This window comes from Mus musculus, chromosome 5 (genome assembly GCF_000001635.26).
Source record: "Mus musculus strain C57BL/6J chromosome 5, GRCm38.p6 C57BL/6J".
In the NCBI taxonomy this organism is placed as follows: domain Eukaryota; kingdom Metazoa; phylum Chordata; class Mammalia; order Rodentia; family Muridae; genus Mus; species Mus musculus.
The window spans coordinates 134582690-134599376 of NC_000071.6; the positions used below are offsets into that span (position 1 = coordinate 134582690).

The 16687-nt window shown below is 50.3% G+C and overlaps 1 protein-coding gene across 1 annotated transcript; it reads left to right on the forward strand.

Moving 5' to 3' along the window:
• Rfc2 (replication factor C (activator 1) 2) lies at window positions 1-15639 on the forward strand. Its single transcript, NM_020022.2, has 11 exons — window positions 1-197; window positions 4209-4278; window positions 6243-6284; window positions 6666-6772; window positions 8187-8288; window positions 8430-8530; window positions 10500-10657; window positions 11520-11585; window positions 12594-12674; window positions 14193-14306; window positions 15160-15639. The coding sequence occupies exons 1-11, from the start codon at window positions 100-102 to the stop codon at window positions 15268-15270; spliced, it is 1050 nt and encodes a 349-aa protein (NP_064406.1). The 5' UTR covers window positions 1-99; the 3' UTR covers window positions 15271-15639.
• The last annotated feature ends 1048 nt before the right edge of the window (window positions 15640-16687 follow it).

Below are 16687 nucleotides of genomic sequence, written 5' to 3' on the forward strand. Positions count from 1 at the left end.
TTCCGCTTTCCTCTCGGCGTTGCCCGGAAACCAGGACCCAGACTTCCGTCAAAGCGGCATGGGGCGGGGCCTCGGGTGGCGGGAAGAGCAGCCACCGGAATGGAGGTTCAGGAGAGTGGCTGTGACCCATCCGAGAGTGGGGCGCAGGAGCCCTCGCCTGTCCCCAGCAAGACCGCCGGCCACTACGAGCTGCCGTGGTGAGCCTGCAGCCATAGTAACGCGCGCGTAGACGTGAGGGCGGGCCGAGCTCCAGGAACCCTGGGTTCGACCTGGGTCTAGGGGACAGAGAAGGTGCAGATGTCCCCAGGAGCGCAGATTTCCCCTTTCCTTCTTGAAGCTAGATATTCTGTTTTTCTTTCTTTCTTTTCTTTTCTTTTTCTTTCTTTCTTTCTTTTTTTTTTTGAGATCGTGTCCTGTGTAACCCAAGCTGGACTCGAACTCACTACGTAGCAAAGGATGACTTTGAACGTTGATCCTGGGGTGACAGGGCATGCATTACTTCCGTAAAGCAGTGCTGGGGATGGAACACAGAGCCTCGTGCACGCTAAGCTAGCACTCTACGGACTGAGGCCCATTCACAGCCCTGGGGTTCACTGTGAAGCCCAAGCTGGTCTTGAAGTTTCTGCAGTTCTCCTGCTTCAGCTTCCCAAATACTGGAATGGCAGGTGTAAGCCACCAGGCAAAGGTAGAGATTTTTATTTATGGAAATTGAGGAATATGTGTCTCGAGGTTCATCTAAATGATGCTTAAACGTGACTAATAGGCCCTCATGCAGTGCAATGCTAATGGCTTTTATTTATTTTATGTATATGAGTATACTGTAGCTGTCTTCAGACACACCAGAAGAGGGCATCAGAACCCATCACGGATGGTTGTGAGCCACCACTATGGGAATTGAGCTCAAGGCCTTTGGAAGAGCGGGCAGTGCTCGTCACCGCTGAGCCATCTCTCCAGCCCTGGCCTCATATTTTTTTATTTGTTTAAAAATCTCATCTTAAAAAACTATTAGCTTTAGCCAGGTGGTGGCACACACCTTTGATCCCAGCACTTGGAAGTCAGAGGCAAGTGATTCTCTGAGTTGGAGGCCAGCCAGGGCTACACATAGAAACACTGTTTAACAAAACAAAACTCTGTGTGTGTGTGTGTTTCACTTTTGTTACGGTAGGTCTCACCACCCTAAGCTAGCTGCAGACTTTCTGTATAGTCGAGAATGACGAATTCTGACCCCACTGTGTCTTCTGCCTATGGACAGGGGCTGCAGGTGAATTTTGAGCTTTTAGTTTTTGCATGGAACTTGCTGCCAGACCACATGCTAGCATGGAGCTACCCCAGCACTAGTTTTTCTTTATCAAAAGTAAGGTTTCTGACAGCAGACCACAGAGAGGTTCCTCGGTTCACTGAACTATCTCTCCAGAGCAATGGTTCTCAACTTCCCTAATGCTGTGACCCTTTCATACAGTGCCTCATGTTGGGGTGCCCCCCCAACTATAAAATTTTTATTGCTACTTCATAGCTGCAATTCTGCTGCTGTTATGTTATATGATGTCAATATCTAAGTTTATTGGTGGCCTTATGCATTCCCTGAGGAAGGGTCAGTCAACAGCCCCGGGCGGGGGTGGGGGGTCCTCGACCCACAGGTTGAGAATGCTGGCCTAAAGTGTAAAGTATACTAGAAAAGTATGCAAACTGGAAATATCCCTCAGTGGCAGACCCTTGCCTGGCATGCTCAGGGCCTAGGGTTTCATCCCCAGCACTCAAAAAAGAAAAGGAAAGTAAAGAAAAGAAAATGCACCATGTATATAATTTAGCATTGTCTGGTAGCCATCGAAATAAGTAAAAAGAAAGTGGGTATCCCCTTGGAGTAGCTCACACCTTAGCTACACAGGGAGTGTGAGGCCAATGGTTAGAGTGCTTGACAACCCAGTGTAATCCTGGATCCTACACTTTGGAAGGAGAGAACCGACTCCCAGAGTTGTCCTCTGATCTCCACGCCTGTGCCATGGCACATATAAATAATAAACATGGACGGATATATACTTAAGGCTGGAGGTGGTGGAGCTCTTGAGTTCAAGGCCAGCCTGCTCTCTATCAGGAGTTCCAGTCTGGCAAGAACTACGTAGAGAAGCCCTGTCTCCAAAAATAGAGAGGGAAAGGAGAGAAAACAGCAGAATATAAAAAAAGAGCAAAGGAAACTGATGGTCAGATCACAGTAAATCTACAACATCTGTACGCAGAGCTGGAAAACGTCCTTTTGACTTTTAATGTTGCTTGTTCATTTAAAAAGCAGAACTTGGTGGTCAGGAGGCTGAGATAGACAGATCATGAGTTCCAGGCCATCAGGAGATGTGGTCCAGTTGATAGGGCGCTTGCTGTCAAATGGAAACCCACATTTCCATTGCCAGCCCCCGTGGACTGGGCACAGTGATACACACATGCCTGTCATCCTAGACCTGGAGATCTAGAGGCTGAAAAATTGGAGTTCAAGGTCATCCTTTGCTACATAGTGAGTTCCAGGCTAGCCTGGGCTACATGAGACCCTGTCTGAACAAATAGATTCTTTATAGGCACGGATGTCTGGTTTTTTAAATTTATTTTATATCTGTGGGTGTATTCAGTGCCCTCAAAGGTGAGGAGAGGAAATCGGATCCCCTGAAACTGCAGGCTGCTGGGAATTTAACCTAAGTCCTCTAGAAGAGCATCCGTGCTCTCAGGTACCGGCTCTCTCCAACCCCAAGGGAACGGCATTTTAATGAAATGACCAAGAGTCTTTTCAAAACTGCCCACCCAGGCTTCCCGGTCATAGTCCCAAATCACACAGTGAGCCAGCACTGGCTACCTGTCACCACAGACACCCTGAAGATAGCCATTTGGTGTAACAAGTGGGTACACCTGGGTCCATCACAGCCCACCCGCTAGCCCTGCATTGGTGTGCACTGGGGCTGGCTAGACAGAAACCACAGCTTACTCTGGTTTGCTCCGCTGTGTGGAGTGGACACACAAAGCCAGGTCATACGAAAAGTTCTCTTGGTATCTCTTTTCATTTAAAGCCTCTCTTTTTGCACTTCTTTCCTGGGGAGGAGGGGGGCTCTTGCACCTGCCAGGTCAGAACGCAGTCTCTAGGAGTCTCTTCTCCCCTGTGGGTCCCAGGGATCAAACTCAGGTGGTCAAGCCTGTCGGCAGGCACCGTTACCTCTCACCCATCTTGCTGGCTCCTTTCTTGGTTTTGAGTTTGTTGTTGGTCAGTTGGTTGATTGGTTGGTTTTTGTTGTTGTTTGTTTGTTTACTTGCGGTTCCCTTTATGTGTGTGAGTGTTTTGTCTGTGTGTCTATATGGGACAGTGTGTGCATGCAGACATGAAGAGGCCAGGAGAGAGCATTGGATTCCTTGGAATTAGAGCTCGAGGATGTTGTGACCCACTATGTGGATGCTAGAAGTCGAACCTGGGAGTTCTGCAGTAGCAAGCGCTCTTAACCACTGAGTCATCTCTCTAGCCATTGTTTTTATTGTTTTTTAAAATTTATTGAGTGTCTCATTTAGCCTAGACTGGCCTTGTACTTGCTATATACTCAAGGATAGCCTTGAACTTCTGAACCTCCTGTCCCCGCCCCCAAGATGCCACTGTGTCTGGCTGATTGCTTTAATTAATTAATTATTAAATAGTTTTATATGCATCGGCGGTTTTACCTGTGTGTGTCTGTGTCTGTGTGAGGGCATCAGATTCTCTGAACTTGAGTCACAGGCAGTTGTGAGCTTCCATGTAGGTGCTGGGAAGGGATTGAACCCAGGTCCTCTGAAAGAGTAGCCAGTGCTTTCAACCACTGAGCCATCTCTTCAGACCATGAGGATTTACTCATTGTGTGGCTGGATGTGCCACATATATAAGGCCCACAGTTCGTGTGGAGGCCATCAGTTTTCTTCCTGTTGTGCCATCTTGGTTCTGGGGTTTGAGGCAAGGCTGACTAGCTTTGCCAAGAGTGCCTTTATGTGCACTCTTGCTGGCTTAAGGACCATCTTGCTGCTTTCTTACTTTTTTGAAGTAGTTTATGTATGTAGCAGAGGCTGGCCTGGAACTCGGAGTCCTCCTGGCTTAGCCTCTGTGTGTTGGCATCACAGCTCCACCTTGCCAGAATCTGCAGGGTTGCCCCTTCCCGCCCTCTCTTCTGGGTTCTGTAGGATAACCATGTCAGTGTTTGCTTTCTCCTCAACAGGGTTGAAAAATACAGACCATTGAAGCTCAACGAAATAGTGGGCAATGAAGACACTGTGAGCAGGCTGGAGGTGAGGGAGCCCGGAGCCCCTTCCAACATCACATCAGTGACCCAATGAGCTAGTGGGGACGGTTCCTCGTGGGGTTGACATAGCAATGGGGAAGGTACCATCCACACTGAGGGTGGGTCTTCCTTCTCTTCTCTACTTGGGGCCTAATGATGGATGATAGGACTCAGCTTGTTAGCCTTTGCCAGAGCCTTTATCTGCTAAGCCATCGTCTTGGCCTCTATTTTTATTTATTTGTTTTGGGGTTTTGTTTTGCTTGTTTATTCTATTTTTAATTTTATTTTTTATTAGGTATTTTCTTTATTTACATTTCAAATGTTATCCCCTTTCCAAAACCCCCCTATCCCATATCCACCACCACCACACGCGCGCACACTCACCAACCCATCCACTACCGCTCTCCCTGTCCCTGCATCCCCTATACTGGGGCATCGAGCCTTCACAGGACAAGGGCCTCTTCTCCCATTGATGTCCCACAAGGCCATCCTCTGCTACACATGCGGCTGGAGCCATGAGTCCCTCCATGTGTGCTCTTTGGTGGGTGGTTTAGTCCCTGGGAGCTCTGAAGGTACTGACTCGTTCATATTGCTGTTCCTCCTATGGGACTGCAAACCCCTTCTGCTCCTTGGGTCCTTTCTCTAGCTCCTGCATTGGGGAGCCTGTACTCAGTCCAATGGTTGGCTGAGAACATCCACCTCTGTATTTTTCAGGCACTGGCAGGGCCTCTCAGGAGACAGGGGACATTTTCCTGAACAGAACACCAGTGGCTTATGCTCTAAGATCAAGAATTGACAAATGGGACCTCATAAAATTGCAAAGCTTCTGTAAGGCAAAGGACACTGTCAATAGGACAAAATAGCAACCAATAGATTGGGAAAAGATCTTTACCAATCCTACATCCAATAGAGGGCTAACATCTAATATATACAAAGAACTCAAGAAATTAGACTCCAGAGAACCAAATAACCCTATTAAAAATGGGGTACAGAGCTAAACAGAGACTTCTCAACTGAGGAAACTTGAATGGCTGAGAAGGACCTAAAGAAATGTTCAACATCCTTAGTCATCAGGGAAATGCAAATCAAAACAACCCAGAGATTCTACCTCACACCAGTCAGAATGTCTAAGATCAAAAACAGGTGACAATAGATGCTGGCAAGGATGTGGAAAAAGAGGAACACTCCTCCATTGCTGGTAGGATTGCAAGCTGGTACAACCACCCTGGAAATCAGTTTAGCAGTTCCTCAGAAAATTGGGCATAGTACTACCTGAGGACCCCCTAATACCACTCCTGGGCATATATCCAGATGATGCTCCAACATGTAATTAAGGACACATGCTCCACTATGTTCATAGCAGCCTTATTTATAGTAATCAGAAGCTGGAAAGAACCCAGATGTCCCTCAACAGAGGAATGGATACAGAAAATGTAGTACATTTGCACAATGGAGTACTACTTAGCTATTAAAAACAATGAATTCATGAAATTCTTAGGCATATGTATAGAACTAGAAAATATTATCCTGAGTGAGGTAGCCCAATCACAAAAGGACACACATGATATGCACTCACTGATAAATGGGTATTAGCCCAAAAGCTCCGAATACCCAAGATACAATTCACAGACCACATGAAGCTCAAGAAGATCCAAGTGTGGACGCTTCGGTCCTTCTTAGAAGGGAGAACAAAACACCCATGAGAGGAGATACAGAAGCAAAGTGTGGAGCAGAGACTGAAGGAAAGGCCATCCAGAGACTGGGGAGCCATTCCACATACAGTCACCAAACCCATGCACTATTGTGGATGCCAAAAGTGCTTGTTTGGGGTTTTTCTTGTTTTTTGAGACAGGATTTTGGTATGTAGCCTAAACTGGCCTTGACTCCCTGATCCTCATGGCCCAGCCTCCAGTGTGCTGAGAGTGGAGTCAGGCACCACCACACCTAACTTAATGAACCTCTTCCCCTCAGGTCTTTGCAAGAGAAGGCAATGTGCCCAATATCATCATTGCTGTGAGTACTCAGGACTGGCCCTGTGGGCATCTTGTCTGCCATGTCCACTTCCTGCCTGGGGAAGCCACAGGTCCCTGGCTGGGTTGCCAACAGTCGGGAGTTGTGGGGGCAGTGGGACCTATGTGGGGCTCCTTTTTGAATTAATTCACTTTATGTGTATGGTTGGTTTGCCTGCATTTGTGTTTGTGTACCATGTGCATGCCTGGTGCCGGGGGAGGGGGGTGGATCCCCTGGAACTGAGATTACAGTTGGTTTTGGGCACTGGGGATGGAACCAGGTCCTCTGGACAAGCAGCCAGTGAGTGACTGCTCTTTACTGCTGAGCTCTCTCACCGGTCTTGGGGCCTTCCTGGCTGAAGTACTGAGGAGCTCCTATCCACAGGGTCCCCCAGGAACTGGCAAGACAACCAGCATCCTCTGCTTGGCTCGAGCCTTGCTGGGCCCCGCCCTGAAGGACGCAGTCCTGGAACTCAATGCCTCAAATGACAGGTAGAGTCGGGGGGGGGGGGGGGGGGGGGGGGGGAGGAAGGGAGGGAGGGAGGGCAGCACCTCCTGCTGGCTTCACACTTAATTGAAATAGTGCCCAGGTATCTGAGGAGCACCTGCAGGGTTCCTTGTTTTGATGAAAATGTTCAAAGATTACTCTCTTTTTAAGGGTGTATTTTTCTTGCTGCATATTTATTGGGGGAGGGGCGTATGCCTGTAGAGCTCAGAGAACAGCCTGCTGGGATCAGGTTCTCTCCACCGAGTGGGTCCTGAGGATTGCACTCATTGTGGAGGTCAGCGGCAAGTGCCTTTACCCATGCAGTCACCTCCCTGACACTGATGGGGGCGCGGGGGCGGGGGGGGGGGTGCGCGTGCATGTGTGAGTGTGTGGGGCGGGTGGGCATGCGTGCCTGTGTGCAGGTCAGCACAATCATGTGGAATCAGTTTCTTCTACCTTTATTCGGGTTCTGGGGGTTGGACTCAGGTTGTCAGTCTTGCATGGTCTGCTGGCAGGTGCATTTACCCACAGCCCTGAAACCACTTTTAAGTGTTAGCTTCAGTCATGCTCATATGTTTGTGTTATTTTGCAACAGTTTTCTGACCTTGCAAAACTGAAACTGCCCTCGAGTTCTCACTCCCCATTTCCCTTCTGCAGCCCTGGCCACAGCCCACCTTCTGGTCTGTGTATTTGACTGCTAGCTCATGTTCTCAGGTTAAAATAAGCCCCTGTAGCCACTCAAGGCCACCAGGAGGATTTGCAAGCCCCTTGTGAACTGGGAGTGGTGTGTGGGAAATCCCAGCACTGGAGAGGCTGAGGCAGGTCGGTTCTGAGTTCCAGGTCTTCTCAGCCACCATATGAAGATCCTCTCTCAAAAAATAAAATACAGGGCTGAAGAGATTGCTTAGCAGTTAAGAACACGCTGCTCTGCTGGGCAGTGGTGGTCTGTGCCTTTAATCCCAGCACTCGGGAGGCAGAGACAGGCAGATCTCTTAGTTCAAGGCTAGCCTGGCCTACAGTGAGTTCCAGGACAGCCGGGGCTACACAGAGAAACCCTGTCTGGGGGGTTGGGGGTGGGAGGACGAAAGAAAGGACATGATGCTCTTGCAAAGATGCAGAATTCCCTTCCTGGGCCCACTCACCGTATACTAGCTCCAGGCACCCCCTTCCGGCCTCTACAGGCACCCCACCCCCTGCGCATGCTGAGCATCTACAAAGACATTAAAAAGTAAACTGGGCCACTGAGATTGCCTCAGTGGATCAACACCCTCACTGCAAACCTCAGAGCCCATAGAACTCAGAGGGGAAGGTGAGAACTGAGTCTTGAAAGTTGTCTCTGACCCCTCCTCCACAGGAGCCCCTCCCTCATGATAATAAAACGTTCCTTGGTTTCTGACCCTGTGCATTCTTCTGTGTCAGGGGCATCGATGTGGTGAGGAATAAAATCAAAATGTTCGCCCAGCAGAAAGTCACCCTTCCCAAGGGCCGGCACAAGATCATCATTCTAGATGAAGCAGACAGGTATGGGCTGGAGATGGTTTCCCCAAGTGGACCAGGCTGGCCTCACTCACATTTCCAGTCCTCCATCCCAGAAGAGGCAGGGATGATGGGGCCATCATGCCCCCAGACCTGGCACCAACCTCCCTCTTACACTTGCCTCAGCATGACGGACGGTGCCCAGCAGGCCCTCAGGAGAACCATGGAAATCTACTCGAAGACGACCCGATTCGCTTTGGCGTGTAATGCTTCAGACAAAATCATAGGTGAGCGGGCAGCCTGGGCAGCTGCGCCCACCTGGTACGGCTCCCTTTTCTTTTTCCTCTTTTGTTTCTTTTTTAATATTTATTATATGTAAGTACACTGTAGCTGTCTTCAGACACTCCAGAAGAGGACATCAGATTTTGTTACGGATGGTTGTGAACCACCATGTGGTTGCTGGGATTTGAACTCAGGACCTTTGGAAGATCAGTCAGCACTCTTAACCACTGAGCCATCTCTCCAGCCCCCAACGGCTCCCTTTTCATGTACTTACTTTTCTCATTTGGTTTCAGGTTTGATTATGTCTGTCTGCTGTCTGAATATGCGTGCCCTGGAATTAGGGTACAGGCAGTTGTGAGCCACTTGATACAGGTGTCCTTCACTCTGTGAGTGTGTGTGTGTGTGTGTGTGTAAGCCTGCTGCAGCGTGTGTAAAGGTCAGAGGACAATTTTAAGAATTCTGTTCTCAAGCTGGGCGTGATGGCGCACACCTTTAATCCCAGCACTTGGGAGGCAGAGGCAGGTGGATTTCTGAGTTCGAGGCCAGCCTGGTCTACAGAGTAAGTTCCAAGACAGCCAGAGAAACCCTGTTTCAAAAAACCAAAAAAAAAAAAAAATTCTGTTCTCACCTACCAGGAATTGAACTTGGGCAGTGCCTTGACCTACCTAGCCATTTTGCTGGCCCTACTTTTATCTTTTATGGTACTGCAGATGCAACCCAGGGATTTTAGGCATGTGCCCTACTAACTGTGGCCTGTGTGCTTTTTTATTTTGAGACTTGGTCTTCCTAACTTGCCCAGGCTGGTGTTGAATTTGCCCTATACCCCAGGAAAGCCTTGAACCTACAGTCCTCCTTCTTCAGCATTCTGAGTAGTCGGGATGACGGGACTGTGCCACTCAGCTTGTCTTGAACGTGCTCTAGTTGTTTTGTATGCTGTGACCCTTGGCATCAATGGACTCTGCATTGGGCTTTGCCAGGCCTCCACCTCACCACAGTGTTTTCCCGTAGTGCCTTTGGCCTGCAGCCCAGCTGCTGCCCATGTACTGGCCTCTCTGCCAGACAGGTATCCTGGCCCGCCGTGCTGTGTGTTATCTCTGTCTCATTCCTGTCCTGCTGATGCCCGGCACTGGGGGCTTTTCTGTCGCACTTCCCCCTCCGCACCCACACACAAGCGTGTTACCACATGCTTTTCCTGCCAGCTCATGGCTGCCCAGATAGGTGGAAGGCTTAGTTTTACAGGAGTCATCCATCCTGTCCCACCTGCTCCCCTCCCCCCCATGTAAAACTTACATTGTATGTGTGTGCTAGAAGTCAGTTATCATCTATCTATGTGGATCTTAAAATTGAACTCACGCTGTCTGTCAGTCTTGGTGGCAAGCATCACTGAGCCATCTTGCTAGCTGCCTGCCCCCGCCCCCACCCCCATCCTCCTTTTTTCTTGTTGGTGTTGGTGGTGTCTGTGGTGATTTTTGAGTCAGAGTCTCAAGCAGCACAGGTTGGCCTTGAACTGACTTTGTACCTGAGGCTGACCTTGAACTCACGATCCTTCTGTCTCTACCTCCATCTGTAATTGCAAGTGCTGGGTTTACAGGCTGGCACCTTGTGGAGCTTCAAAGAGCTTGTTGGAGTTCCATTGCCTTCTAGCCTGACCAACTGCCATCTTCCCCAAGGGCCCACCCATTCTACACTGTGATTCCAGCCATTCCAGAGGTCCTAACCGTGTGTGTGGGTGTGTGGGTGTGTAGGTGTCTGTGTGAGGCCCGCTTACCCTCCAGAAACAGGACCCGACCTGCTTCTTTTAAGCAGTTAGAGGCAGGCATTTATTGGGGCATGGGAACAGACACATCAGCATGCACACCTAGAAAAAGACCCTCTGCAGAGAACAGAGAGCTGGAAATGCAGCCTCTCTGCCTCTTATCTGATAGTCTGACGCCTGGCTCAGCTGTGAGCCCTCACTCTGCCGTCTCTGCCCAGAGCCCATCCAGTCCCGCTGTGCGGTGCTCCGCTACACCAAGCTCACTGACGCTCAGGTCCTCACCAGGCTCATGAATGTCATCGAGAAGGAAAAGGTGCCATACACAGATGACGGCCTGGAAGCCATTATCTTCACAGCCCAGGGAGACATGCGCCAGGTTGGAGGGTGACTGCTGCTATCTGTCTTAGGCAGGGTTTCTATTGCTGCAGTGAAACACCATGACCAAAAAGTGAGCTGGGGAGGAAAGGGTTTATTCAGCTTGCACTTCCACACTGCTGTTCATCACCAAAGGAAGTCAGGACTGGAACTCGAGCAGGGCAGGAACTTGGAAGCAGGAGCTGATGCAGAGGCCATGGAGAGGGCTGCTTACTGCCTGCTCCCCTCCATTGCTCAGCCTGCTTTCTTATAGCACCCGGGACCTCCACCTAGGATGGCAGGACTCACAGTGGGCTGCCCCCTACCCATCAATCACTAATGAAGAAATTGCCCTATAGCTGGATCATCTTTTGGTTTGGTTTGGTTTGGTTTTTAGTTTTTTGGTTTTTCAAGACAGAGTTTTTTTGTTTTTGTTTTTTGGGTTTGTTTTTTTGTTTTTTTGTTTTTTTTTTCGAGAGACAGGGTTTCTCTGTGTAGCCCTGGCTGTCCTGGAACTCACTCTGTAGACCAGGCTGGCCTCAAACTCAGAAATCCACCTGCCTCTGCCTCCCAAGTGCTGGGATTAAAGGCGTGTGCCACCAGTGCCCAGCTCCTATAGCTGGATCTTATGGAGGCGTTTTCCAATTGAAGTTCTCTCCTTTCAGATAACTCTAGTTTGTGTCTCAAGTTGACTTGAGACTAGATACATTGCTCTTACAAGTTGAAGTTTGGGAACGAGGGTTATGCCAAGTCTGGCTAAAATGCAGATTGAGGACTCAGTATCCTGTGGGGCTGAGCGGCTGGCGGGTGGGGGTCGGGTCTCTGAGAGGCAGGGCAGGAAAAGACTTCATAGTCGTCCTGATGTATCGCTTGTCTCCATCCAGGCACTGAACAACCTGCAGTCCACCTTCTCAGGATTTGGCTATATCAACAGTGAGAATGTATTCAAGGTACCAGGGCGGGGAGAGGGCTAGCCTGCAGCAGAATGAACCTGCACCAACGTTGGGTGGATGTAGGACCCGGGCATGGTAGTCCACACCTGTGATCCCAGCATCACCTTCAGAGTAAAACCTGTCTCAGGAAGGAAGGAAGGCAAGGTCTGATTTATTAGAGTCCTTGCCTGGGTTCCAGACCCAGCACCACATAAACTAGGTACCCCACGCCTGTCATACAAGCAGTCGGGAGGCTAAGGCAGGGGCACTGTGAGACACTGTCTTGTGCCCAAAGAAAGGCGGCCGGCACTCATGGCTGGGTGAGATGGGCTCCTGGCAGAGTTGGGTGCTTGCTTCGTTTGTTTTTCCACCCCAGCTTTGTCCCTTGTACCCAGGAGACCAGTGGGAGGGTCCTGGGAAGGTCCCAGGTGGAGGTAGTGGAAGATAGGTGGGTCCTGGCTAGCCAGTGTTTTTCCTGATCTCTCACTTCCCTGCAGAGATGGTCTTACCCTTACCTGTGCTGCAGGCTGGGCTCTGGTGGCTTGTCTGAAGTTGCTTGCCTCCCGAGCCATCTCTCCAATCTTCTTCCTTTGATTCTTTTCTTTTTGAGCCTGTCAGTAGCCCAGACTCTGTCCTCAGGCTGGCCTCGAACTTCTGTTCCTCCTGCCTCCATCTTCCTCAGGCTGGGATCACAAATGTGTGCCACCATCCCTGGCTCATTCACTTATCTTAGAGGCAGGTCTCAATATGTGGCCCAGGCTGGCCTTGAATTTGAGGTCCTCCTGTGCCAACATGCCCAACATCATGCCTCTAATGCCACCCAAGCAGAGAGTCTTTCTGGGCCGTTGGCTGCTTTGTAGTTCGTTCATCCTGGATATGAGGACTTTAACTGTGTTGGGCGCTGTCTGTCATTTGGGGGATGTCCGTGGTGGAGAGAAAACTGTTCCCAAATCCCATGCCAGATGCTGGAGACTTGGTGAAAACGAGTCTGGGCCTCAAGATGGTGTCTCCTGATTGTTTGCTCAGGTCTGCGACGAGCCCCACCCCCTGCTGGTGAAGGAGATGATCCAGCACTGCGTGGACGCCAACATTGACGAGGCCTATAAGGTGGGTCTCCTCCTCCTGCCCTCGTCGCCATGGTGCCCTGTATCTCTTCAGCCAGGTGGAAGGGCCCACGGTGGCTCCAGGACTCTGTGTCGCTCCCCTAACTGTAAAATCACTGTGAGCTTTGGGTAGACTGGCTTGGCTTTCTCATCACTCAGCCAGAACCAGGCAGAAGCAGCTCCACAGAAGCTGGCTTTATGGGGACCAGCGTGGCAGGAAGGCCTGACAAGCTCATGGTGGTGGGAGAGCTCATGGGGGGGACGGAGGGGCGTGTGGCTTTGCTTTTTTTTAAGTATGCGTGAGTATTTTGCCTTCATGTAGCCTGTTCACCATGTGTGTGTATGGCACCCTTGGAATCCAAAAGAGGACATCTGGTCCCCAAGACTGGAGTTGGAATTATGAGCTGTCATGTGGGTGCTAGGAATTAAACCAGGGCCCCAAAAGAGCAGCCAGTGCTCTTAAGCACTGAGCCATCTCCCCAGCCCCCATGAGCTGCCTCACATCTTGATGGATCAGGAATCCTATACATGCTGCCTAGCTGTAGAGGCTCCACCCCCTAAATGCCCAACCTCCCAGAACAGCCACCAGCAGGGCACTGAGTGGTATTTCACACTCAATCCGTGAAACTGACTCCTAGAGAGAGGCTGATTCCTTGCCTTAAGCCACACTGCAGAAGTAGACCTGGAAGTCAGCATTGTGACCTCCTGGAGTTACATCCTCTACCAGAGATTCTCAGCCTGAGACAGAAAGAGCAGCCAACACCTCCAGTGATGTCACATTGTCCTGGGTTGGGGAACATGTCATATCCTGCTCTGTCTTCCTGAGAATCATGTTGAGGGCCAGCCAGGAACCTAGCAGTTATCTGTTAACTGGAAGAGGAGAGATCAGGAAGGGTTTAGTGTGGCTGAAGGCCTGGTTCTCTGAGCAGATGCCGGGGGGTACGGATGACTTCAGATCTCTAGGTGTCAGGGATATGATTGGAGACACTGTAACTGATACAGCGTTTCCCACTCTCAGTCAACTAGGGAGACTGACCAGGGTCAGGGCAGGGTTGGACTTAGTGAGAAACTGGAGTACCAGGCACTGAGTACTGGAGGCTGAGGTTAAGCCGTAGACTGGTTACTGAAGACAGAACACAGCTAACCCTAATCCCTGATGCTAACCCTCTATCCCTGTCTAACCCTAACACTGCTAGAGTCCATCCCAAGGTGCCAAGGCTCAAAGAATTGTCTCTAGACACAGCCCCAGGCTAGGGAAAGTTGACAGGGAGGGAGAAAAGGAGGGAGGCAAAGACTAATGGAAAGTGAGCTAAATTACCTGCTGGGATCAGAGTGCTGGGTGAACCAAGGCAGCCATGGGGCCCACTTAGATGATGATCACTTCAGGTGATCCTCAAAGCCTCATGGGTCACCTGAGCCAAGCTGTTACCCTCAGGGTGACAGGCCAGGCCCACCATAGTCCCCTCTGTTTCCCTGTCTGTGAAGCTCACAGTGTTCAGGGCCTGCTGGGTCTTCTATCTAGATTCTTGCTCACCTGTGGCACCTGGGCTACTCACCAGAAGATGTCATCGGCAACATTTTCCGAGTCTGCAAAACCTTCCCGATGGCTGAATACTTGAAACTGGAGTTCATCAAGGTCAGTCAGAGCTCAGGAGTACTTTGTGCCTTTTAACTCTGCTGACTTCTTGATCTGTGCTGCTGGTTTTTATAGTTGAGGTCTCATGGTATGGCCTAAGCTGGGCTTAAGGGTATGTGCCAGCACGCTGGCTTGCGCTGGCTTCCTTACTGCAGTGCCTTCCAGATCTGCTGTGACGTGTGTCCGTGCTCTGGCCCTTATCACTGAGCAGTATTCCATGCGGCTGTCACCATCACTTGTTCTCTGGGAAGGCCGTTGGGGTTTCTGTGGCTAAGGCCACTGTACACGGGCATACATGGGCCACCACGCCTCCCAGCCAAGGTCTTGTTCTACTCGGGTGGGTTCCCAGGCACAAGACCTCCGACTCAGGCAAGTGTATGCTGAACTTTTTAAGAACTGAACTGGGGCTGGCCTAGTTGGGAGAGTGCATGTCTTGAATGTGCGGAGCCCTGGGGTTGGTCCCAGCACTGCCTAAGAAGAGTGCTGCTAGGCTAGGCGTGGTGTGCCCTTGAGTGCTACATAGTGAGGCCTTATTTCAGAACAGCAACAGCAGAAACAACCTCCTGGAGGTGGAGGCAGGAGCATCAAGAGCTCAAGGCTGCCCTCTAGTACATAGGGAGTTTGAAAGCAGTCTGGACTCTGAGACTAACAGACGGGGCCTTAGCTCCAGGTTTGCTCCGCAAGCTTGGAACGTGCTTTTATAGCATGAGCCAAACTTGAGTGAAGCCAGGTCCCGCCTGTCACCCTGCATTGTGAGGTCCTCGTATCTGCTTTGAACCCGCCACTAGTTAAGCTGGTTAGGAACAACGAGTCCCGCTTACCCACCTGCTGCTCTTCTCGGCTTGTCTTTCAGGAGATTGGATACACTCACATGAAAGTGGCGGAAGGAGTGAACTCCCTGCTGCAGATGGCTGGGCTCCTGGCCAGGCTGTGTCAGAAGACCATGGCTCCAGTGGCCAGCTGACTTGAGACGGCCTCCACTGATGGAACTAGGAGAGTCTTTGTTGTGGGAGATGTGCCTCAGCTAGAACATGCTCACTTTGTTTTTCTTCTGTGAAAATAGTCTCTTGTACCCCAGGCTGACCTTGAACTCCCGATCCTGCCGAGTGCTGGGGTTGGAGGTGTGTGTCATGTGTGCTTTCTGCGGTACTACAGATGGAACCCAGGACTCGTGCGTGTCAGACGAGCACTGCCAGCTGGGCTACAGTGAGATACTGAGCTCTGGAAGTGACACACCTCTGCTCTTCTGTGTGAATTCAAGCCCTGGACATGGGGCATGCTGGGAAAGCTCTGACCTCCTCAGTCTTGTAGCCGATAAAGCCTTTGGATGTTCGTCTTGCTATGCTTAATTGCTTGCGGCCTTGGGGAAAACCAGCGTCTTTCTCCTGCCTGTTGAACCCCAATATTAGAAAGGGTGCCCTGGGGCCAGTGAGACTGCAGCAGTGTCGGCCACACACCCGGCCTCCTGAGTTCCATCCCCAGAACCCACAAGCAGGTGGAAGAGAACTGACTCCACAAACATTCTCTGGGGAGCCCGCCTTTAATCCCAGCACTTGGGAGGCAGAGGCAGGTGCTGTCTGAGTTCAAGGCCAGCCTAGTCTACAGAGTGAGTTCCAGGACAGCCAGGGCTACACAGAGAAACCCTGTCTCGAAACAAACAAAAAGTAGTCTTTTGGGTCCTGTATACATGTACAGATAATAAGTAAAATTATAAAAATCTTTAAAATTTAAAGAAATGAAGCCAGGCACAGTAGCATACACCATAATTTTTTTTAAACAATGATTTGTTTATGAGTGATTTTTTTGTTGTTGTTTTTATTGTTTTGCCTGCATGTATACCTGCTCACTGAACACATGCAGTGCCTAAGAAGGCCTAAAGAGTGCATTGTGTCCCTTGGAAAGGGAGTTGCAGATAGTTGTGAGCCTCCATGTAGGTGCTGGGAATTGAACCTTGGTCTCCTGCAAGAGCAGGCAGAATTGCCATCTCACCAGTTCTGAGAACCCATAATGCTGAGTACTCAGAGGCTAAGTTCAAAGCTAGGCCCTGCTATGGGGAGTCCAGGCCAGCCTGGGAAATGTGAGACCGTCTCATGTGTCGGTGTCTAACAGCTGGGTTCTAGGTGTTTCTTCTAATATAGTAACTTGTAGCATCCATTTCTTAGAATGAATTTGTGGTGTCCAGGGAAGGGGGCTGGACATGAAGTGCATAGCCCCATTCCTCTCTGGACCTCAGGGTCATTTCTACTAAGAATCTTGATCTTAAGCCAGGCAATGGTGATCATACCTTTAATCTTAGTACTCGAGAGGCAGAGGTAGGCAGATCTCTGAGTTCCAGGCCAGCCTGGTCTACAGAGTGAGTTCCAGGACAGCCAGGGGCTACA